This window comes from Hyalella azteca, unplaced genomic scaffold (genome assembly GCF_000764305.2).
Source record: "Hyalella azteca isolate HAZT.00-mixed unplaced genomic scaffold, Hazt_2.0.2 contig3103, whole genome shotgun sequence".
Taxonomy (NCBI): Eukaryota; Metazoa; Arthropoda; class Malacostraca; order Amphipoda; family Hyalellidae; genus Hyalella; species Hyalella azteca.
The window spans coordinates 7,589-31,308 of NW_025933356.1; the positions used below are offsets into that span (position 1 = coordinate 7,589).

A 23,720-nucleotide genomic window follows, 5' to 3' on the forward strand; every position below is an offset into this window, starting at 1 on the left:
TCAGGTGGTCATTACTTCAACGTTGGCCGTCACGGCTGTGTACCCAAATTTTATGATGATTAAGTGAGTCAATAACCTCGAACGAACGGATGTGCAGCCGTAGGCCACAAATTTTACTCTTAAATAAGCCCTGAAGCCAACGCCCAGCTTCACCCTGCATTTACTTTATTCAGCCTCAAAGCAAGAAGCCGCAGACTACGCTTGAACTCGGTAATCCAGACAAGCGACACACAGCCGAAAGATAATTGCGCCGTATGTCTTCAGCTAATGCTTAACCATGCTCGCTCATAAGCAGGCAGTACCTCATCCAGCTGTACCTACTCCGGCCTTACCTCTTCTGGCCTAATACGAAATTTGTTTGGCAAAGTTACGTGTTATGCCCCATAACAATGATGCCGCATCAAATCCATATAGTTTTACTTTTTGTATGTCAGTACTCTATTTTGTCACGTTTAGACTTTGGTTGACGCTTCGTAATTTCTTTAACATATATAATTGACCTCTACCTGCAATCAATTGTGTATTACGGTCCCTTTCTGCTTTTCAACTTAGCCTTAAAGTTTATGATTCATGTTGAATATATACGTCAATGAATTTGATCTTATGAAATAAATGATAATTGGCATTTACCACTTCAACCAGTGGAAACACTTTTACTGTTTTCAAATTTTGAATAGTTATTCAGTGCATTCTATTAGTTCCAACCTAGTGTGGTCCTAGTACTAGTAACTTATGCTTACACTGTATAGTTGGTTCCATATATTCAATGGAAAACTAGTTCGCCAATGCTCCCGAATACTTAAGTGGTTCAGTCGTATAGGCGTAAAGAACACATTACATTGAAAAAGAACAATTATGCAATTCTAACAAACTGCGATATGTGAGTAATAATTAAGGCAAGCCCAATTGCGGGTAGGAATTTCAAGTGATAAATCTCATTTCCTCAACATAGTTAAAAAAATGTGATTGATGGTGAGCTTTTCCGGTCTTAAGAGAAATTTTATACAGTATATCGTGTCATAACTTTTGTGCTGCGTTATATTCTAACTTGCCACCTATATTTATTTCGTTTAGCAAAGCTGCCCAGCAGGAACCTAACGAAAAGCAAATCCCGGGAGATTTTGCATATGATTCCGGCTCATTCTCACTTGTATGTAATTAAGGCCTCAAATTTAAATACTCGTACATATTGGTTGATAATTGTTGTTTTTAAAACATCCGCAAAACAATTTAGTTCACATACAAAGTAATTTGCATGGTGGTATAGAGCCAATGGTGCTCAATTTGAGAGCGGAATACGATGGTTACCTGGAACTTTGGAGCAGTTCTGCAGTTCAGGGTACTTGGTGTGGTCGTACCGCCAGTTCCCAGCGTTACCCACGCACCAATACCTCTGGCCGACAGGGTTACTGGTGTTGCCGTTGATGAAGTATCCCGGAAAGCATCTGGAACAAACGGGAAGCATTTGATACTCAAATTAATAGCATGTGCAAACTTCTGTAGTTAGCTTTATTGCAAATCAGAATAGTTTAATTGGTCATTGAAACTTTTAGCTCTTCTAAGCATACCAGTTGCTTCCACATAGCACTTATTTACTTATTTGCTGGTCAGTAAAACAGAAATAAGTTTTTTTTATTTTACTTTATCTAGCTTCTGCAAGAAAAGAACAGCTGCTTGTTATCTCAGTAATTTTCCAGATTTCAATCATCGACATGAGTCAGTAGATAAAAGAGTGGTCCTGCATGTAGGCATTCTTGGTCATGCATTCTTGATCCACATTTTTTACATGTGTTCTTATAAAAGTAATGCGTCTACTTGTTCCCAAAAGATGGGAAGTCCTGAGTTTACACATGCAGGCGGTTACAAATTTAAACACACAGGGGTTTGACTAAATATGGTTCACACCTGACATTTTGATATCTTAATTTTTGAACATGTTATAAACCACGAAAATATGACATATTTCTATGTTTTATTGTTGCTGGATAGCTTAGCAGCTGAAGCGCTAGTAATCATAGGGTCACTAAACTAACTTATTGTTGCTGTTATTGATACTTTATCCACGAACAGATATTTTTAGTAAATAATTTTGTCTGTAACCTAACCTATAACCCATAAATGGCAAACTCTCTTTGACTTGCAAAGAGGCCAAATTGTTGGTACCCGTATGGCAGGTGCTAGTGAGTCAGAAACTTCCCGAATGCATGGCGTTTCTAGAGGTACTGTGTCAAAAGTACTGATTGCTTTTGAAAGAGAAGGAAAAACGTTTTTAGCAAAGCACAGGTCGGGCCGAAAGTCGAAGTTGTCTGAGAGAGACCGTCGGTCCCTATATCGAATTTTGAGGGACAATCGAAAGACCACGGCTGTAGAAATTACTGCAGACCTCAATGGACACCTACAAAACCAAGTTTCCATAACGACTGTTCGCCGAGAGCTGCACAGATCTGGATTTTATGGAAGAGCTGTAATTAGAAAACCTCTGGTGTGAAATACAAATGATTCATAGCGTTAACAGTGGTGTATGACCCTTAAGAATTGGTCCCTCGAGCAGTGGAAAAATGTGATTTTCTGCGACGAATAATCGTTTACCATAATTTCCAACCTCTGGCCGACTTTACATTTGGAGACAGCCAAAATAGTAATTTAATTCCAACTGCCTCCTCCCACTCGTAAAACGTGTCGGAGGATCTGCAACGATTTGGGGGTGCTATTTCTTGGAAATCTTGCGGACCAATGATTTCTTTTCAGGGAAGAATCAACAGCCGTGACCATTTAGGAATTTTGGAGGACAAAGTTCATCCAATCGTTTAAACACTGTTTCCGGAGGAGAACGTCACCTTTCAAGATGGTAATACCCCGATCCATACAGCTGGAATTGTTGAAAATTGACACGAGGAACATTTTAATGTAGTTGAGCATTCGAAGAGAAAAATGCACCAACTCATGAGACAGCGCACCAACTGTGGAAGCTTTTACTTGCCTTCCTGGCAGTCCCAGCAACACATTTGATGGATAGGCTCCAGATTTCTGTTGAAAATACAAATGGAGTTAGAAAGCTCTCGAATGATCGAAGCCATTAGCTCGAACAGTCGATACAAAGGAACTGACTGGAAATTTCGGCATCATAACACAAAGTATCAAAAAATCCTAATTGTCTGGTATATGAACTCCAATAGCCAATTCGTAATATTGATAATTGGAAAAATATCGTACATAAGCAATGTACATGCATTATATTACTCGAAGAGTTCAAATTTATAATATATTATGTCATTTATTTCTATTTATTTCACAAATTTAACTTACATAAAAAATTTGGTACACGCAGGAGGCATCTGTCCACATTATTATTAAAAAATTTGTATTATGTACCAACCATATATGTTAAATATAATGCCAAAATTAGGGTGTACTTACGTAACACGTAACTTTTTTGTCGGAAGTACAAAAAGTTACGAAGTTTTGATAATACGGCCCCTGGCTGAACTAAACTGCCTTTCCTCACTCTGCTGCAAGCACTCCACGCACCTGTATCCCCTCTTAACACCAGCACAAACTACAAGCACCAGCATAAGCGTAGAGTATTACGAGCCCCATTTTGGCCACACACGCGCCATTTTGGCCACACTATTCGCCACACACGCGTTAGCTCACACCCAGATGTAGAGCCGCTAATTTACGCGGTAGACGGGCCGACGGCGTTACTGTACCAGAAGCTGACACGAACGTAAATTTTGATAGATCCAAGCTTGCAAACAATTAATGAACTGCACGAGTGCTTACCGCCCGCTCAAGCATACATACCAGGTACCGGCAATCACCCCACGTGTCAGCAATAGCACAGGCACACAACGCTAGCACTTGAACACACCCAACGTTCCATAATACATCTCAAGCACCTACATTCACTCCATCTATGAGCACCAATACCACGCACTAGCACACACCCCACCCACCAGCATACACGTAATGAACACATTGCAACACGTGGAACTAAAACATCTTGCGCACCCGAATAAAGCCAACGAGGCTCTCCAGGTCTCTGCGTGACGTAGGACGAGCCAGAGCTCCACCTGTCGCCCTGCAATTCTGCTGGAAAGTGGCGAGTTGAGACAAGAAGTAGCTGTAGGGTACAGTGGACGAGATGTAACCATCGCTTATATAATAGCAGCTGCCGCCGAGCTCAGAGCGTTTGTACTTCGTTGGGCAGGCGGCTGGCTTCATGCAACCATAGGTTCTTGTGTCCGAGCACAACCCTCGGACCACAGCCGTGCTGTTGTATAAAATTGTACAGCCTCCGGAGTCGCTGTTTACCTGAAGACATGTGGAACAGGTAGAGCTTCTTCAATACTTTTTTTGCGTGAAGAAATTTCGCACTAATAATTTTTTTTTGTTCGTATATTAGCGCCCGTACTGAGCTTCATATTGGAAATATCCTGAATATGTCATAATTAACCGAACTAGCTCTTATCACTTATCGACTAGCAGGGATAGCGTAATTTGTATTTTAGAAACTGAACGCAATTAATTATTAAAACTACAAATAACTACACACATCGCAGCCTGAAGATGACGCACAAACGTAGTGACTTGAAGCGTTGTCAGGATTGTCGTAGTTGTACCTGCAAAAAACCTTATTAGTTGCGTGAATTCATACCAGAGTGAATTGTGTGAAATCTGTAATTCAACGACTAAATTTAAGGTTGATTTTTGACTAACTGATCATAATAAATGATATGCATGTCACAGAAATGAATTGGAAGCCCCCGAAACTAGTGTTAGCCGCACCTGTCACCGTGGGCTGTGTAAGAATTCATCCCAGAGCTTACGAGGTCGTCGTTCAGATTGTCGTATTGTAAGCGCACCAAATTTGCTCCCTGTGCCGTACATCTGTCATGGCAGACGAAGGGGGATTAGCAGTTTGTGGTGTTGAGACATGAAGAATAGCAGGTTGTGGACATGAGACATGACCAGAGACATGGAGACTGGCAGGTTGTAGTCATGAGACATGAAAACTAGCAGGTTATGGTCATGAGACATGAGGCAGTAATGATGAGTAGAGAAGCTTTAATTTTAACTCCGAGATTGAAACTCTTTTCGAGTTTAAAGGCACTGATCGGTAATAATCGTCACTATATTTACTTATCAGCAACTTTTTTTCGGAACTCGTTCACTGAAAACAGTATTGCCAGGAACCAGGGAAATGGGACTGAGATTAAAAAGTTTGCAGCAACCTTACTAGCACCTTTAGTCTTATAGTGGAGAAGTAGAAATCACACGAGAATTTTTCGTGAAAAGTACCCGTAAAACACGTGGCTCAAGACAAACGTGCTACACGTGGCCAGTGATACACGTTTCGCACTATATAGCAGCAAATTATGATCAACCGATCTATAACTTTAGCAGCACAACTTCACCAAATCGACACTTCAGCGAACTCGCCTGCGAACTGGCCTGCGCCTTCGAGTGCAAAACCTAACTTGACGTTCAACTCTGCCAGCCATAAACCCATCAATAATGAACGGATTTTATTCAAATTTGAAAAATCAGTAGATAATATCGGTAATTTGTGGACGGAATTATTTCAGATTTTTACATCAATTACTTTTTTTATTAATACGGAAAACCTAATTTCATTTTCAACTGCCAGCCATAAATCCATTAATAATGAACGCATTTCATTCAAATTTTAAAAATAAGTAGATATAATCAATAATTTGTGGACGGATTCATTTCAGATTTTTACATTAATTACTTTGTTATTAATACGGAAAACGTTACTTCATTTTCAACTCTGCCAGCCACAAATCCATCAATAATGAACGGATTTTATTCAAATTTGAACAATTAAGTAGATAATATCAGTAATTTGTGGCCGGAATTATTTCAGATTTTTCCATCAATTACTTTTTTATTAATACGGAAAACCTAACTTCATTTTCAACTCTGCCTGCCATTAATCCATCAATAATGAACGGATTTAATCTAAATTTAAAAATAAGTAAATATTATCAATAATTTGTGGACGGATTCATTTCACATTTTTACATCAATTACTTTTTTATTAATACGGAAAACCTAACTTCATTTTCAACTAAGCCAGCCAATAATCTATCAAGAATGAACGGATTTTGTTCAAATCTGAAAACTTAGTAGATAATATCAGTAATTTGTGGACGGAATTATTTCAGATTTTTACATCAATTACTTTTTTATTAATGCAGAAAACCTAACTACCCGTTCACCTCGCAGGTTGGGTCCTAGTCAAGTCAAATTTCAGTATTTAGTGGCATTTAAAGAAAGTAATTGATATAAAAATCTGAAATAATTCCGTCCACAAATTACTAATATTATCTACTTATTTTCCAAATTTGAATAAAATCCGTTCATTATTGATGGATTTATGGCTGGCAGAGTTGAGCGTCAAGTTAGGTTTTGCGTTCGAGTGCGCAGGCCAGTTCGCAGGCGAGTTCGCTGAAGTGTCGATCCGGTCACAACTTCTCAATTGTCCCATTTGCCACATAAATATCGTTCACGGCGGGTTAGTTAAATCTAATCGAACTTACTCAGGCGTGAATACGAATGCCAATTTTAGTTATCAAAATAAGTTATATTAATTATTCATTCTATCCTGATGATAATCGTAGGTTTTAATCAACAACTCCAAAACGTACAAGTAGGCGGCGTTGAGGAAGCTGGTCGCCTTAGGATCTTCCATGAATTTGTAGCATTCGTCGGCTTTTCGGCTCTCCACGTAGCCGTCCGTACACCCAACTGATGGAGGAGTTCCGTCACAGAGGAAAATTCCCCAAAGAATATAAAATGAATTAATACAGTAAAGGACATAAATAAAATGGGATTATAAATCATTATATAAATAGGACATTCATCCGACTATCTGGATTACCAATATTACACGTCCCTCTCCCACACATAGCGTGCTAATATTGACCAAGCATCGTGCACTCACAGCTGCAAGGTAAGGTGATGTTTCTGTCCCACCGCGGAGGGTTTCCGCTCAGGCAAGTCACATTTCCCTGAAATGTTCGGTCTTCAATGACGTTTCCCTCCATGTTGAACTCCCCCAGGCACTTGTAAGAAAGATTCGCTCCCGGCATGCGATCGTGCGGAAAGTTCAGTACCGAAGTGGTGGCGTTCCACGAAGATGAGTCGACGTCGCCATTTAGCATGAGTGGGCAGCTGGTGTCTGTCGAAAGAGTATAAGGCGACACAAATAAATGAAGACTTCAAGTTATTTTTATGGCATTGTATGTATCCTGTTAAACATTTTTAAGAGCATAAATTGTGAGTGAAACTTTCGGGTTAAATTCGTAAGTGAAACACGAATAAATAGAAAAATATAAAATTAATGTTCTACAGCTAATTTACTTATGCTTCGCCGGCGTCTTGCTTGACTCCAACTTACTTTCGTCAACCGATTTCGGTCGGATATAAATCTGAGCCATCTGGATGTTACTAACAGATCCCCATAGTAGACCGCAGCCCACGGCGGTTTGCACTGGTTTCAGGAACGACTGTGATGATCAAACAGAAAGAAATTGTTTATATTTTTTTTATCAAACGATTGAATATTAACAATATGCACCTTACCCTGAGTTCTGGGCTCGGATCATGCCATCTTTATTCTCGGCGCTAAGAGACACTGTGTGACGAAAATGTTATATGATGAAATGCGAACCTCATTCCTATGCGTTTAACTCCTTCGCGATGAAAATTTCTTCAGCTTCAGTTGTTAAAATTTGATTGATATTTTTTAGATCTGAAAGCTGATAGCTAAATTCATCATATATTAAATCGTTTAAAAATTCCTGACGTACTTTAGTGACATCGATTGTATGGTATTCCCATTAGACGGCTTTGTAGCAAGACAATGAAACTTGATGGGAAAACAGTTATCGTTTTCAGATTTATATGATTGAAAAGTACGTTGTCTAAATCAGGAATATATAAATTCTTATACCTTGTGATGAAAAAAAATTGAGAGGAATATAAGGCCAGTAAAATAGACTATTACACACAGTGGGAATCAGTAATATTGAAAATAACGTAATCTATACGGATTGAAAAGTGTACAAGTAATTGCATAATGTATTAAATGAAAATTGCATTATGTAAAATAAAGGTCTGAAATTTATAAAAAACAGAAAATAATAAGAAATTTTCATAAAGGGACAATAAAATGCATAACTTGTTTCCTAGAGATATGGATTTAAATTTTGAAATAAATAGTTGGAAAAATTAAAATTTCGGAAAAATTCAAGGCTAAATGAGGGATGGTGAATATATGTTATGGGTACCAAAAGTGTGGCAGGGAGCGGGGAGACTGGTGAAGTGAATGAGATAGTTTGCAACAATGGCTTTATTATATACTCGCTGACAGATGGACTTCCATCTCATGACTTGTATCATGAATTTTCGCTAACCTCATGTGGTTTCATCTTTAACCAATTTATTTCACATGTTGAAATCCTGAATCCCAAAGCCAAGCCTACAGCAATTCACTATAATAAACGCGAAGAATTTTATAACTTGCCTAAAACGAGATAAAAAATTAATGATGAAATGCGACATTTTGATTGCAGTTTAAGAAAAGTCTACGTTGCCAATTCGATCCTTTCTCGATTTCTGGATTATTTCTCAAATGTTACAAAAAATGTAACTCAGTACTCACTGCAGTGAGTGACAGAGAGCGCATTTTCTCGTCGATGAAAACTTGAGGTCACGGACGGACGGACGGACGGACGGACAGACAGACAGACAGACGGACATGGCGACCGTAGTAAAGTTCTAATAGTGAAATCAATTCGGAACGGAAGGTTTGAACACATGATCAGGTAAGTTGAAAGAACCAACCCCTTTTCTTTGTTGGATGAGGGTATACGTCGATTGGTTGTCTTTGGCGATCCACGGAGTCCACCAATCCAATAGGAAGTCCACACCCAGGCTGTGCCACAGCGCGTCGCCTGCAAAAACAACAATGTTATCTGCAGTTTAGTTGAATGTCTTGCACTTGTATCATTTATAAAAAGGCTGCTGTGTTGCAGATGCTGCATGAATGACGAGATCTAATCAGCAGTTGTCCTATTAAAGACCTTATTAATCCTGTATCATATTGATTACAGGATAACGTGTCTTTTCTTAAGTTAATCAAATAAGTCGATCATCCATCGAGTACATGCGTATGTTGTTTTATAAAGTCGAATTCGCATGGCTTGACTATAAGTGACTAGTTTTTTGTATGATCTGATCTGTGTGTTGCATTTTAAATGATATTAATATTGATGAAAAATTTTATGCAAAATTATATATTTGTGAGCCCTTAATGACTGATTACGTTAGATTCCATTAGATAGAACGTTAGATAGATAGAAGTTACGTTAGATAGAACGCAATCTAATCCACGCACCGGTGTTGCTGTGGTAATTGCCGATGGATCTAGGCGCTTTCTTGCAATATATAATTAATAACTATTGTATTTAGCATACCAGCGTCTTCGTCGTGGTAATTGCCGTTGAATCCATGCGCTTTCTTGCAATATATAATTAATAACTACTGTATTTAGCATACCAGCGTCTCCGTGGTAATTGCCGACGATTCCATGCGCTTTCTTTTAATATATAATTAATTAATAGCTATTGTATTTAGCATACCAGCGTCTCCGTGGTAATTGCCGATGGACAGAAGCTTGTAGTCGGGGCTGGGACCGATGGTGACGTTGTCGTACGTAGCGATCCTGGACCCGCCTCCAGTTAGGGTTAGCTCCACCTGAGTATCGTTACTGGTTCTAAATTGGACTGTCAGATAAAGATCGCTTTCTACACTGACATGATAAATATAAGTTATTAGGTCACAAGTTGTCCTGAATTTCCTTTGAGTATTTCACTGTCGACCTGCTTCCCAGCGATTGTCGATTTTTATCCCAGCGGTTCCAGCGAAAAGAAAGACTGGATGTTTGCATGCTCTGACTAGCTGTTGCTGGGCCTCCCGCGCTGTATTTCCAGGTTTTAGTGCTGATCAACTAAAAAAATATTCTCCCTTATCTCGCCTCTGACCAAAAATTCTCAATTGAAGGTCAATATAATTTTTACAATCAAATTTATTGACCAGTCTTCAGCAACTTTTTTTCAAAATGGTAATTTTTTTCATAGCAGAATTGCGATTTTCGTTATTTCTGTAGTAAAATGTTACAAGGAGCAGGTAAATATAGAACAAGTTTAGTTCTAAAAATTACAGTTTATAAGAGGATAAACAAACTGGCGATGTTGAAATGAAGTTACATAATTTGAGCTGAATAACGGTATCTGAAGACTTTATATGAGATTTTAATTCGTAAAATTAGATCAGTAGCATTAGCCTTTAAGCATAATGTTTGTTAGCTTACGTTAATGACGACCGCAGCCTCGGAACTATTGGTCGATCCCGTCAGCTGTTGCCAGTTGTCGAGCCCTGATATGAATAAAATGAGGAATATAATAACAAAAACTGCTTAATAAACTAAATAACTGCTTTTAATGGGAAAACTACTGGATCTTATTCAACTATCAAATGCTTTGCTCTGTTCAAAAGTTATACTAATGACCGTTACAAGAACTGACAAATGAACATGGATTCCTATAGCAATTAGGGTTAGCTCCACCTGAGTATCGTTATTAAACTTATATTATAACAAATATATTATATAATATATTAAACAAATCTTATATTAAACAAATCTTTGTAGCCAAACTTCCCACAGTGCCTGCCAAGCGTGGATTTGGAATCAAAAAGCCTGCCATCGACATGTTTAATTTACTCGCTGACAGATGGACTTCCATCTCATGACTTGTATCATGAATTTTCGCTAACCTCATGTGGTTTCATCTTTAACCAATTTATTTCACATGTAATAAATTGAGTAAGACCGACCTTAATTGAGTAAGTCATGACCGCTGACTTCAAGACAAAGATTTTAAGCCTATTCAGTTGCTCGTAGACATGCAGCGTCCCTAGGCTAGCTGTGCGTATATTATTTCAGTGCGTTTACTAATGCAGTTTTATCCATTTTTTCAATTTCTCGTTTTTATTAATTACATACGGATCATATGTTTGTATATTTCATGTATTAGAATTCATCATGATTTGATATTGCTATTTTATATAAATTTTTCCCATCTAATAAAAAGCAGTTGTCAAAGCTGTGGAAATCCTGAATCCCAAAGCCAAGCCTACAGCAACTCACTATAAACGCGAAGAATTTTATAACTTGTCTAAAACGAGATAAAAAATTAATGATGAAATGCGACATTTTGATTGCAGTTTAAGAAAAGTCTACATTGCCAATTCGATCCTTTCTCGATTTCTGTAGGCTGTGCCACAGCGCGTCGCCTGCGAAAACAACAATGTTATCTGCAGTTTAGTTGAATGTCTTGCACTTGTATCTTTTATAAAAAGGCTGCTGTGTTGCAGATGCTGCACTGTTAGAAAAATTGCCGTTAACGCTATCACCGGCGTTTCAGTGGCCGGTCGGCACGTGAAAAGAAACACCGTGTCGCCGTTTGTATTCTAATTTGACGCTAGAAATCGGTAAAACATCTGGTAAAAACGGCGAAACAATTTACTTTCACAGCGCGACCGGCCACTAGAACGCCAGTGGGACCGTTTTTTTACAGTTTTTTCTAACAGTGTGAATGACGAGATCTAATCAGCAGTTGTCCTATCAAAGACCTTATTAATCTTGTATCATATCATATTGATTACAGGATAACGTGTCTTTTCTTAAGTTAATGAAATAACTCGATCATCCATCGAGAACATGCGAATGTTGTTTTATTAAGTCGAATTCGCATGACTTCACTATAAGTGACTGGTTTTTTGTATTATCTGATCTGTGTGTTGCATTTTACATGATATGAATATTGATGAAAAATTCTATACATAATTATATATTTGTGAGCCCTTATATAATGACTGATTACGTTAGATTCCGTTAGATAGAACGTTAGATAGATAGAAGTTACGTTAGATAGAACGCAATCTAATCCACGCACCGGTGTCGCTGTGGTAATTGCCGATGGATCTAGGAGCTTTCTTACAATATATAATTAATAAATATTGTTAGCGCATTTTCTCATTTATGGAAAAAATGCACTATTGTATTTAGCATACCAGCGTCTCCGTGGTAATTGCCGATGAATCTAGGTGAATTCTTACAATATATAATTAACAACTATTGTATTTAGTATACCAGCGTCTCCGTGGTAATTGCTCTTAAAATATATAATTAATAACTATTGTATTTAGCATACCAGCGTCTCCGTGGTAATTGCCGATGGACAGAAGTTTGTAGTCGGGGCTGGGGCCGATGGTGACGTTATCGTACGTCGCGATCCTGTACCCGCCTCCAGTTAGGGTTAGCTCCACCTGAGTATCGTTACTGGTTCTAAATTGGATTGTCAGCTAAAGATCGTTTTCTACACTGACATGATAAATATAAGTTATTAGGTCACAAGTTGTCCTGAATTTCCTTTGTGTATTTTACTGTCGACCTTCATGCCAGCGATTGTAGAGCTTTATCCCAGCGATTCCAGCGGAAAGAAAGACTGGATGTTTGCATGCTCTGACTACCTGTTGCTGGGCCTCCCGCGCTGTATTTCCAGGTCTTAGTGCTGATCAACTAAAAAAAATCCTCTCCCTTTTCTCGCCTCAGACCAAAAATTCACAATTGAAGGCCAACGTAATTTTTACAATCAAATTTATTGACCAGTCTTCAGTGACTTATTTTACAACAGTAATTTTTTTCTTACTACGGCTTACTTTCGCCGTTACTTCTACAGTAAAATTTTCCAAGGAACTGTTAAATATAGAACAAGATGAATTCTCAAGATCACAGTTTATAAGAAAGTAAACAAACTGGCAATGTTGAATTGAAGTTACATAATTTGAGCTGAATTACGGTATCTGAAAACTTTTTTTGAAATTTTAATTCGTAAAATTAGATCAGTAGTATTAGCCTTCAAGTATAATGTTTATTATCTTACGTTCATGACGACCGCGGCCTCGGAACTATTGGTCGATCCCGTCAGCTGTTGCCAGTTGTCTAGCCCTGATATGAATAAAATAAGGAATATAATAACAAAAACTGCTTAATAAACTAAATAACTGCTTTTGATGGGAAAACTACTGGATCTTATTCAACTAATAGATGCTTTGCTCTGTTCAAAAGCAATCAAATGACCGTTGCAAGAACTAACAAATGAATTGTATTCTTATATAGCAAGTGACACGAGTCTTTTGTTTAAACGAATATTTGTAGTAAAACTTCCCACAGTGCCTGCCAAGCGTGGATTTAGAATCACAAAGCCTCCCATAAAGATGTTAAATGTTGGTTAATCATATGTAATAATATAGTTGGTTAATATTATAGAGTATAGACTGATGCATTTTATGGTGTGTACTCAGTGCTTCGCTGTACGAAACTCGAGATCACAAAAACTTCGGGATCGCGTGGTACGGTAGCACAAAAACTTTGAGGAATACTGGACCTGAACAATAATAAGTTGTTTATGAACATCAATTTATACATTCAAGTATACTTGAAAGAATAATTAGCATTAGCAAAGTATTTCATGAATTCTTACACGTTCAGAAGGGTTTAAGAATATGAATGCTCAAGGTTATCGACAAACTTTGGTGACCAAGGTAGTTAGGTGGAATCGAATCAGAACTATCGAATATAAGGAAAATATTTTTTGAAGCAGTTCCTTTGTGGTGAATTGCCTGAATATTCATAAAACCAAAGTAAATGTATATCGTTTGGTTACGGATAGTAGCGATGAACATTCGAGGCCCCTAAAGATTGCAATTATCGTCAAATTGCCGACAGTTTGAAACGAATTCACTTGGAGTTCATAAGCAGAAAATATTTGGCGTTGCACAAGTGTTTTTTCATTCAGTAATTATAATAATTGGATATTTTATCTTGTGCTGGCTGCTGATACCGCAGCTTTACTCACTATCTCGCTATAAAAAGGCTGTCACACATCAGGATTAAAAGTAAAAACCAACCTTCCCATAGTTCGCAAGCGTTGTCAAATTTCGCCTCATGTATCGGGGAATAAAAAAGAGAAAAGCTCATTTTTTCCCCTATCCATATCATCTAATATTGACTTTTACGGTAGTTTACGCAACAAATCGTGGTCTCCTGAAGAATTTACCATCCCACACCATTAAAAATGAAAGTGAAGATCTACACTAACAAATTTTATAAATAAAATATTTATAAGAACAAAATTGGAAAACAAATAAAATTACTTTTCACATTTTCAATGCCGTTATTCACCTATGCTGTAAGGGCAGGAGCTAGAAGTTAGAACGGAAAGAGCGGAGGGCGCTGGACAAGAGTTCTTCTGGCAGTAGACGCGAGTCCAGCCTCCGCCTTGATCTTCCAGTTCGCACCAAACCTACAGTCATACGTTCGTTTAAAGGCTTAGTGGTGTGAAATGGATACAGTTACCAAAAAGAACGAAATCGAAGCAATAAAAACAAAATACAGATGCAATAAACAAAATGCAATAAAGGAATCTAATCAGTTCAAGTACGTATATCATTGGTTGTCTTCTTTCGCTCGTTAAGTGAGAATTTCAAAGCGAAAAAAGCCAAATAAATTCATTTCACACGGGCAGAATGAAATTGATGTTTTTTTGATGATTTAATTTTCACTGCATGCTTACGTTGACCGGCGGGTCGGCTGGGTCCCCCGATGGGATCACTTGGTAGGAGGCGCTGTCGTTGATACCGAAAGCCTGTACGTCCGCGCAGTGTCTCGGCCATGGGCACTCTGCGCACAACAATAATCGAGAATTGATTCGTATACTCATGACAAGGCACTGTACTGTACATCTGATGTGTTCGACGATATCAACATTCTGTATTGTAGATAATCCTAAACAATAAATCCGAGTCTACTTGCGAGATTTTGAACAATTTCTACTTTTGGAATTGTCAGCAGATTGTGAACCTGCCGGGTTTGACAGCTTTCATCAAATCTAACATGCTCACTTTTCTTCGTACTCCTCACACTGATCCAGGATCATGAAAAATGCAAAGTCAGTGAAATTCTAAATAGATGTAATAAATAAAGTGAAGGGGATGAAATTACCCTGAGCGCAGATGTCATATATGTCTGTCCAGGTTTTGGAGGAGCTGCAAGAACTATTCTGCTCCGTGGCGCCGCTGAGGAAGAAGAAGCCGTCATTGCAGGTGTAGGTGTAGACGCCGTCTGCGGTGTTCTGATTTCTTGAGTTATCCAGGACGGGCGGTAAGGCGGTACAACCCCCATTGTCGAACCCTGATAAATACAGAAAAATCATTCGCAATGTTCAACGGCTGAACGCAACTATCGAATGTATTAATTCTGGAACGGTGCGCTGTTATTTTCCGAAAACTGAAAGAATGAACTTGGTTATATGAACAGAAATTCGAACAACCTTCAAATATTTCGACAATGTTGAGCTTTATTTTCATCGTTTGAGCTTCGATTACTTTCTCACTAAGGAAAATTGCACCATACGAAGTTGACAAAAAAAGATCAATGTAAGATTGGTTGGATTAACATTTTTTGGGCAGGAGCAAGAATGAAGTGTTGATTTGTGCATAAACTCATCGATAATTTTTAATAAGGCCAAACTTCTATTTATATGTTGCTTCTCGATGTTTCATATATTACTTTTTTCTGCTACTACTCTCCTCTTTTCAAAACCATCGTTGCACACCCACTAGAATATAAGGCGAATGGAGTAAAACTATGCAATAGCTCATTGATTCACCAATTGTGACATGATTTACTGACAAAAAATAATTCCAAGGCGTGTTTTACACAAAGTATACTTTTGATATGAAAAACAACACGTAGACTTTTTCAATGAATATTTTATTCATTTGAAAGGCCATAATTTACTCTACTAATCTGATTAATTCTGATTAATATAAAATATTGAGGCATTTAACATACTTTGGGAACAGCTTTTGAATGCCATTGACATGCAAAGACGCTTTCCGCCTGAATTGACAACCACTGCTTCACAGTCAGTTAGAGAACAGACTGTGAACAACCACAGAGACAGACAAAGAACAACCACAGTCGATCTGTGCATCATCGATTCTCTCTCAATTTACAGTCCACTTTTTGAATAAGATCATCAATAATGACTGAAGATCTCCCACTTCGTTCCTAATCATGATTGGTTGTGCGGCCATCTTTAAAGGTCCTAAAACATTTCAGCAACTCACAATGGTTGCTGAAATGGAATGGTCCATCACTCATAATGTTTTTACTATAAACTTCCCTGGTTTCGCCATGAATGTCAACTGATTCGAAGACTTAGGCATAGAGAAAGCAGCTCCACAGCTCTGCCACAGCTCTGCCGCAGCTCTGCCACAGCTCTGCCACAGCTCTGCCACAGCTCTGCCATAGCTCTGCCACAGCTCTGCCACAGCTCTGCCGCCGCGTGACTCAAAAGCGGTACTCACTCTATAGCCTAATACTTCACTACACATCTCTCATCTCTCAAGTCCAATCAGTTATTAATTCATTATGAATTACTCATAACTAAACGAAATATGAATAGTTTTTCACGTGTTTCTATATCAATACGTAACTTGTAATATTCCTATTACTCATAAACAATTCTTCGATGAAGATTGTTAATTAATTGGAAGGTATGCAAAGGGTGCATGTGTACCACCGAGAACCCATGAAATGATATCTGCAATGCAAGGTTACATTTTGAGTTCTGTGAAATTCGATAAAAAAAAGATAAATTCGATATTGTGTAAACAAGACGTAAATAAATAAACTTTGCTTGATTTAGAAGTTGATATAAATGCCAGCAAGATGAATATACGTGAGAAGTACTACAAAATAGGAAACATCAAATTCAGGATCATTGAGTCAATAACATTATGGTATAAATTAATAATTTTTCATCACTGAATGAAGACGAATATGCAATAGCAAGCTGATAATAAAAATGCTCCCGAGATAATATGAAAAATGAAGATGAAACTTGCCGCACAATCATTCAAGCATCATTAATTGATGAAAACTAAATGAAAGTGCAAGCATTTAATTGGAAGGCACCATGTAATAAGAACTGGTTTGAAATGCAATATTAAATTCAATGAGCTTCGATATTGGAAGTTCCAAAATTTGTAAGACACCACACCACATTTGTAGTAAACTTACAATGAAATAAAAATAAAATAATTTACTTCGCATCAGCAAATTTAGGAAACCTGAAATAAATAAATAGATCAAAGATAAAAAAATAGATCAAATAGATCTATTTGATTGATAGATCAAAAAATAGATCAAAAGACTCCCAGTAGAAATACGTGCAATAAAGTAGGTTCTCCTAGGTTGCCCTGGATATAACAGTTATAAATAAGTTTCCCGGTGATTATATAATTGTTTTATAACAATTATATCCAGGGCAACCTAGGTGAACCTACTTTATTGAGAGTTAGTTGCATTGATTGCTAGAAAAAAAGGCTCCCAGTAGAAATACGTGCAATAAAGTAGGTTCTCCTAGGTTGCCCTGGATATAACTAATTAAATCACTTCAAATAATACCAAAACGCTTCCTAAAATTATGAAATCGTAGGAATTAGAAAGTGCGATGGTATTGACGATGCTTTCATTAGGGCCAAACGAGTCGTGAAAGTAAAAATGCATCATGGACATTGTAAAATACATTTTAATAAAAAAATTCAATAAATTCAAGATAAACTGGGATAATGTCGATTTTGAAACGTGAAAATTGAATAATTCATGTCATATACTTCGTGAGCGGCCCACACCACCGTAACAAGAACGACTCCCGCAATACCCCACGCAAGCCACCGCTACTCGTAATCACCCTAATGCCTTTTAATAAAGAAACTTCATTAAATTAAAGCGAAACTGGAATAATGACGATTTTGAAACGTGAGAATTGAACAATTCATGTCATATGCTCACTCGAGCGGCCCTCACCACCGTAACAAAGAACGCCTCCCGCAACACCCCATGCAAGTCACCGCTACTATGGATCACCCGAGCGGTTTACACCACTGGAACAACAACGCCTCCCGCAACACCCACGCAAGTCATCGCAACTCGCGATCATCCGAGCGGCACTTACCACCGTAACAAGAACGCCTCCCGCAACACCCACGCAAGTAATCGCGACTCGTAATAATCCGAGCGGACCCCCTCCGCCGCAAAAACTCAAGTAAAACTGGTTGGTGGAGCATCGATGATGTATTGACGGAAATTATAAATGAAATACTGAAGGCTCATCGACGGCGTGTCCACTGGCAGCCATCTATGTTCCATATTCCGATGACAACACCCAAAACTTTTCCCTCACCAATAATTAATTTTTGGTCTCGGATGAGCTATTGATGGCCACATCTCAATATGAAGACGAGAATAAATTTTAGGTTAGTTTCAAGTCCAATACATCTCTACTCTTCTCCAGACCGACATTATTTCATACGATCACGCATTCTTAGAATTGCGTATACACTTCTAGCATGGTAATACAGGCAATAATGTTAAAAATGTGCGAGGAAAATATTATCACAGGCCCATACACGTACCTAGCGATTTAACCGTGGCCTCCGTCGCGCTGAGTGTAGCTCCTTGCGTTGAGTCATCGGAAGTGACTAAGCACAGGAGTCGTTTTGAGATACGCAATTGAAATATTGCAATTAATAATTCCATCCAATGCTATCAGTCCACTACCGTGACATTTTCCACTACAGTCCACTACCGTTAAAACAATTAATAATTTTTCATCACTGTAATAGCAAACATGTAATAGCAAACAGATGATAAAATGCACCCGAGATAATATGAAGAATTAAGCTGAAACTTGACGCACACTCATTCAAGCATCATTAATTGATGAAAAACTAAATTGAACTGTCATCATCATTTAATTAGAAGGCACCATTTAATAAGGACTGGTTTGATATGCAACAATAAATTCAATGGGGTTCGATATTGGAACTTCCAAGAAATTTGCAGGACATCATACCACATTTGTAGTAAACTCAAAATGAAACATGAAATAAAAAAAGAATAGATCAAAGCTTGTCGTAAAACTGGAAAATTGTTTCATAATTAAATCGCTTCAAATAATTCCAAAACGCTTCCTAAAATTGTGAAATCGTAGGAATTAGACAGCGCGATGATATTGCAGATGCTTTCATTAGTACAAAACCAGTCATGCATGTAAAAATGCATAATGAACATTAGAAAATGATTTTAATAAAGAAACTTCAATAAGTTCGAGCGAAACGGGAATAATGACGATTTTGATAGGTGAAAATTGAACAATTCAAGTTAAATGCTTACGCGAGTAGCCCACACCACCGTAACAAGAACGCCTATCGCAAGAATCCACGCAAGTCACCGCTACTCGTGATCACCCGAGCGGCCCACACCACCGTAACAAGAACGCCTCCCGCAACACCCATGCAAGTAATCGCTACTCGTAATAATCCGAATGGACCCCTCCGCCGCAAAAACTAAAGTAAAAATGGTTGGTGGAGCATCGATGATTTATTGACGGAAATTTACGAAAATCATAAGTGAAACACCGTTGGCTCATCGAAGGCGTGTCCACTGTCCAGCCGTCTATGTTCTATCTTCCGATGACAACTCCCGAAAATTTTTCCCACACCAACAACTACTTCCTGGTACCGATGGCTCATTGATGACTATTGGCGGCCACCTCTCAAATGAAGACGAGAATAAATTTTAGGTTAGTTTCAAGTCAAATACATTTCTACTCTTCCTCAGGCCGACATTGTTTCATACGATCACACGTTCTTAGGATTGCGTATACACTTCTAGGATGGTTGTACAGGCAATAATGTTAAAAATGTGCGAGGAAAATGTTATCACAGGCCAATACACGTACTTAGCGATTCAACCGTGGCCTCCGCCGCGCTGAGCGTAGCTACTTTCGTTGCGACATCGGAAGGGACTAAGCACAGAAGTCGTTTTGAGAAACTCAATTAAAATATTGCAAGTAAAAATTTCATCTGATGCTATCAGTTCACTACCATGACATTTTATACCATATGAAACACAATAGTGTTGATTAAATAGTTTCATTAATAATAAAATTCCATTATTAAGTATTAAACATAATTAATAATTTTCCATCAATGATGAAGACGAATATGCAATAGCAAGCTGATAATAAAAATGCACCCGAGATAATATGAAAAATGAAGCTGAAACTTGCCGCACACTCATTCAAGCATCATTATTTGATGAAGAACTAAATTAAAGTGAAATCATTTAATTAGAAGGCATCATGTAATAAGAACTGCTTTGAAATGCAATATTAAATTCAATGGGCTTCGATATTGGAACTTCCGAGAAATTTGCAGGTCACCACACCACATTTGTAGTAAATTCACAATGAAAGAAAAAATGAAATTATTCACGTCGCATCAGTAAATTTAGCAAACATGAAGTAAAAAAAGTAGATCAAAGCTTGCCGTAAAATTTGAAAATTGTCTCATAATTAAATCGCTTCAAGTAATTTCACAACATTTCCTCAAATTATGAAATCGTAGAAATTAGAAAAGGCGATGTTATTGCAGATGCTTTCATTAGTGCAAAACGAGTCATGCATGTAAAATTGCATCATGAACATTAGAAAATGCCTTTTAATAAAGAAACTCCATCAAATTAAAGCGAAACTGGAATAATGACGATTTTGAAACGTGAGAATTGAACAATTCATGTCATATGCTTACATCAGCGGCCCACACTACCGTAACAAAGAACGCCACCCGCAACACCCCACACAAGTCACCGCTACTCGTGATCATCCGAATGGCCCACACCACCGTAACAAGAACGCCTCCCGCAACACCCACGCAAGTCACCGCTACTCGTGATCATCCGAACGGCCCACACCACCGTAACAAGATACCGTAACAAGAACGCCTCCCGCAACACCACACGCAAGTCACCGCTACTCGTGATCACCCGAGCGGCCAACACCACCGTAACAAGAACGCCTCCCGCAACACCCCATGCAAGTCACCGCTACTCGTGATCACCCGAGCGGCCCACACCACAGTAATTAGAAAATGCCTTTTAATAAAGAAACTCCATCAAATTAAAGCGAAACTGGAATAATGACGATTTTGAAACGTGAGAAATGAACAATTCATGTCATATGCTTACATCAGCGGCCCACACCATCGTAACAAAGAACGCCTCCCGCAACACCACACGCAAGTCACCGCTACTCGTGATCACCCGAGCGGCCCACACCACCGTAACAACAACGCCTCCCGCAACACCCCACGCAAGTCACCGCTACTCGTGATCACTCGAGCGGCCCACACCACTGTAACAAGAACGCCACCCGCAACACCCCACACAAGTCACCGCTACTCGTGATCATCCGAACGGCCCACACCACTGAAACAAAAACGCCTCCCGCAACACCCACGCTTGTCATCGCAACTCGCGATCATCCGAGCGGCCCTTTCCACCGTAACAAAAACGCCTCCCGCAACACCCACGCGAGTAATCGCGACTCGTAATAACCCGAGCGGACCCCCTCCGCCGCAAAAACTCAAGTAAAAATGGTTGGTGCGCGGAGCATCGATGATTTATTGACGGAAATTATAAATGAAACATTGAGTGCTCATCGACGGCGTGTCCACTGTCAGTCATCTATGTCCCATCTTCCGATGGCAACTCCCGAAATCTTTTCCCTCACCAATAACTAATTTTTGGTACCGATGGCTCATTGATGAGCTATTGGCGGCCACCTCTCAAATGAAGACGAGAATAGATTTACGTTAGTTTCAAGTCTAGTTCATCTCTACTCTTCTCCAGACCGACATTTTACCATACGATCACACATTCGTAGGATTGCGTATACACTTCTAGGATGGTTGTACAGGAAATAATGGTAAAAATGTGCGAGGAAAATATTATCACAGGCCCATACACGTACCAAGTGTTTCAACTGTGGCCTCCGCCGCGCTGACCGCCGCTCTTACCGTTGCGTCAGCGGAAGTGACTAGGCACAGGAATCGTTTTGAGAAACTCAATTGAAATAATTCCATCCAATGCTATCAGTCAACTACCGAGACATTTAATACCATATAAATACACAATTGCGTTGATTAGATAGTTCCATTAAACACTTTATTTGAACCCGCTAATGTGTTCAAGTAAACGGCCATTTAAAAAAATTTAGTTTATCGATTACAAACCTTGCATCAGCAAGGTTTCTATGATGTATGATAAATATGTAAGTTCCTTCATGGAAACATACGTAAAAATATTTCCACAGATATGTTTTTGCGTAAAATAAGCAATATTTACAGTATGGAATTGATGGCAGTTCGGTGATTTGAAGAGTTAGGCAAGAAAACCTTCACCACTCGGCATCAAATTTTCTCTTTTCCCTAATCTATAAGATTTAGCGTAGGAAGGACACCGACGCTATTTTATATGAAAGAAGACTTTAACTTTAAATAATTATTTGATTGTATGAGCAAATTTGTCATATGTGAGTACATTGAACGATTGAAGTAAACGATAGAGAACTGAACTTTAATTTGTATCCCTCTCCATCAAGAGGATCGGAGTTTTTGACGAGCAAACTAGCCGAAAAGCAAATATTTCAAGCAATATATGGCAAGGATAAGTAGATAAGTTGCTCGACGCCGGCGCGCGCGACCAGGTACGAGATACGAAAGCGTAACGTGCACTTGTTGCGGGCAATTGAACCGCTGTCGACTATGTCAACGAGGCTGAAGATTAATGCAGAAAATGGATAAATATTATGAAACATGCTTGACCGATCCATACAAATTATACTAACTGACACAATGAATGAGACTCAACTGATCGCAATATTTCAAATATATTAAGTTTGCTCATATGCAAGACTCTCACAAAATTAGGCACTATATCGTGTGAATATGGAAAATTTAATTTCATGAAAATGTATTCATAGTAAAAAGTTTTTCTGAATTTTTCTGTGGACAGCATCTCAGTTTATATTAGGGGCTTTACTGTCTCATTCTTGTTCAGTGGCTTCACTGTTAACAAATTTGAAAATTTATGAACACCGTGCTTCCGGTCGCCAGTTTGACTCGTACCTACCAATTGGATAAATTTACTTGAATCGAATTTATTAAAGCCTAGCACAAAGAAAGAGGTTTTGATTTCTTATTGATCTCGGATGATCCGCTACCTAATAACTTATTCCTATGTTGGACAACTTATAGTGGCATATTCCTTCATGCACCCTGCAGTTCGGGCGAGCGGTTGTCGTTGGCTTACAAGCAGGAATAATGTAACTTGCCTTTAATACGCCATCGATGATTCGATTCTTTAAATCTTCTATAAATCAACAATGCACACAAGTTGTACTCGCCACCCTCTCGATTTATTGGCGTTTGCCCGTTGATTTTTGGCAGATGTGGCCACTCAGCATTATGTTGTGGCCACTGATTTTTAGGCCACCTATAATTCACTACACCCACCTATAACCAACCATCGGTGCGCCGTTCTTAATTTTTATTTGTGAAGAACAGCCTCACCTGACACAGCGGAGAGTTGGTGCAGCAAAAAGACGGCGGCGACCACGCAGGAGACGCTACTCGTCATCGTGGAGAGAAGTATT

The 23,720-nt window shown here is 38.6% G+C and overlaps 1 protein-coding gene across 1 annotated transcript; it reads right to left on the reverse strand.

Moving 5' to 3' along the window:
• On the reverse strand, window positions 1-23,720 carry LOC108665137. The gene is made up of 16 exons (XM_047885777.1): window positions 23,638-23,720; window positions 15,158-15,346; window positions 14,730-14,836; window positions 14,339-14,459; window positions 13,038-13,102; window positions 12,306-12,420; window positions 8,875-8,984; window positions 7,427-7,535; window positions 6,971-7,207; window positions 6,675-6,774; window positions 4,789-4,890; window positions 4,556-4,622; window positions 4,012-4,314; window positions 2,942-3,027; window positions 1,309-1,445; window positions 1-35 (listed from the first exon to the last, which is right to left on the reverse strand). The coding sequence occupies exons 1-16, from the start codon at window positions 23,702-23,704 to the stop codon at window positions 1-3; spliced, it is 1,950 nt and encodes a 649-aa protein (XP_047741733.1). The 5' UTR covers window positions 23,705-23,720.

What these genes read in the sequence shown, in the direction of transcription:
- LOC108665137 (XM_047885777.1), bottom strand. Translation starts at nt 23,704, where the DNA reads ATGACGAGTAGCGTCTCCTGCGTGGTCGCCGCCGTCTTTTTGCTGCAC. An exon ending in ATATGACATCTGCGCTCAGG is followed by an intron (nt 14,837 to 15,157) that starts GTAATTTCATCC and finishes TGTTGTGCGCAG; the next exon opens with AGTGCCCATGGCCGAGACAC. An exon ending in CAGCCGACCCGCCGGTCAAC is followed by an intron (nt 14,460 to 14,729) that starts GTAAGCATGCAG and finishes GTATGACTGTAG; the next exon opens with GTTTGGTGCGAACTGGAAGA.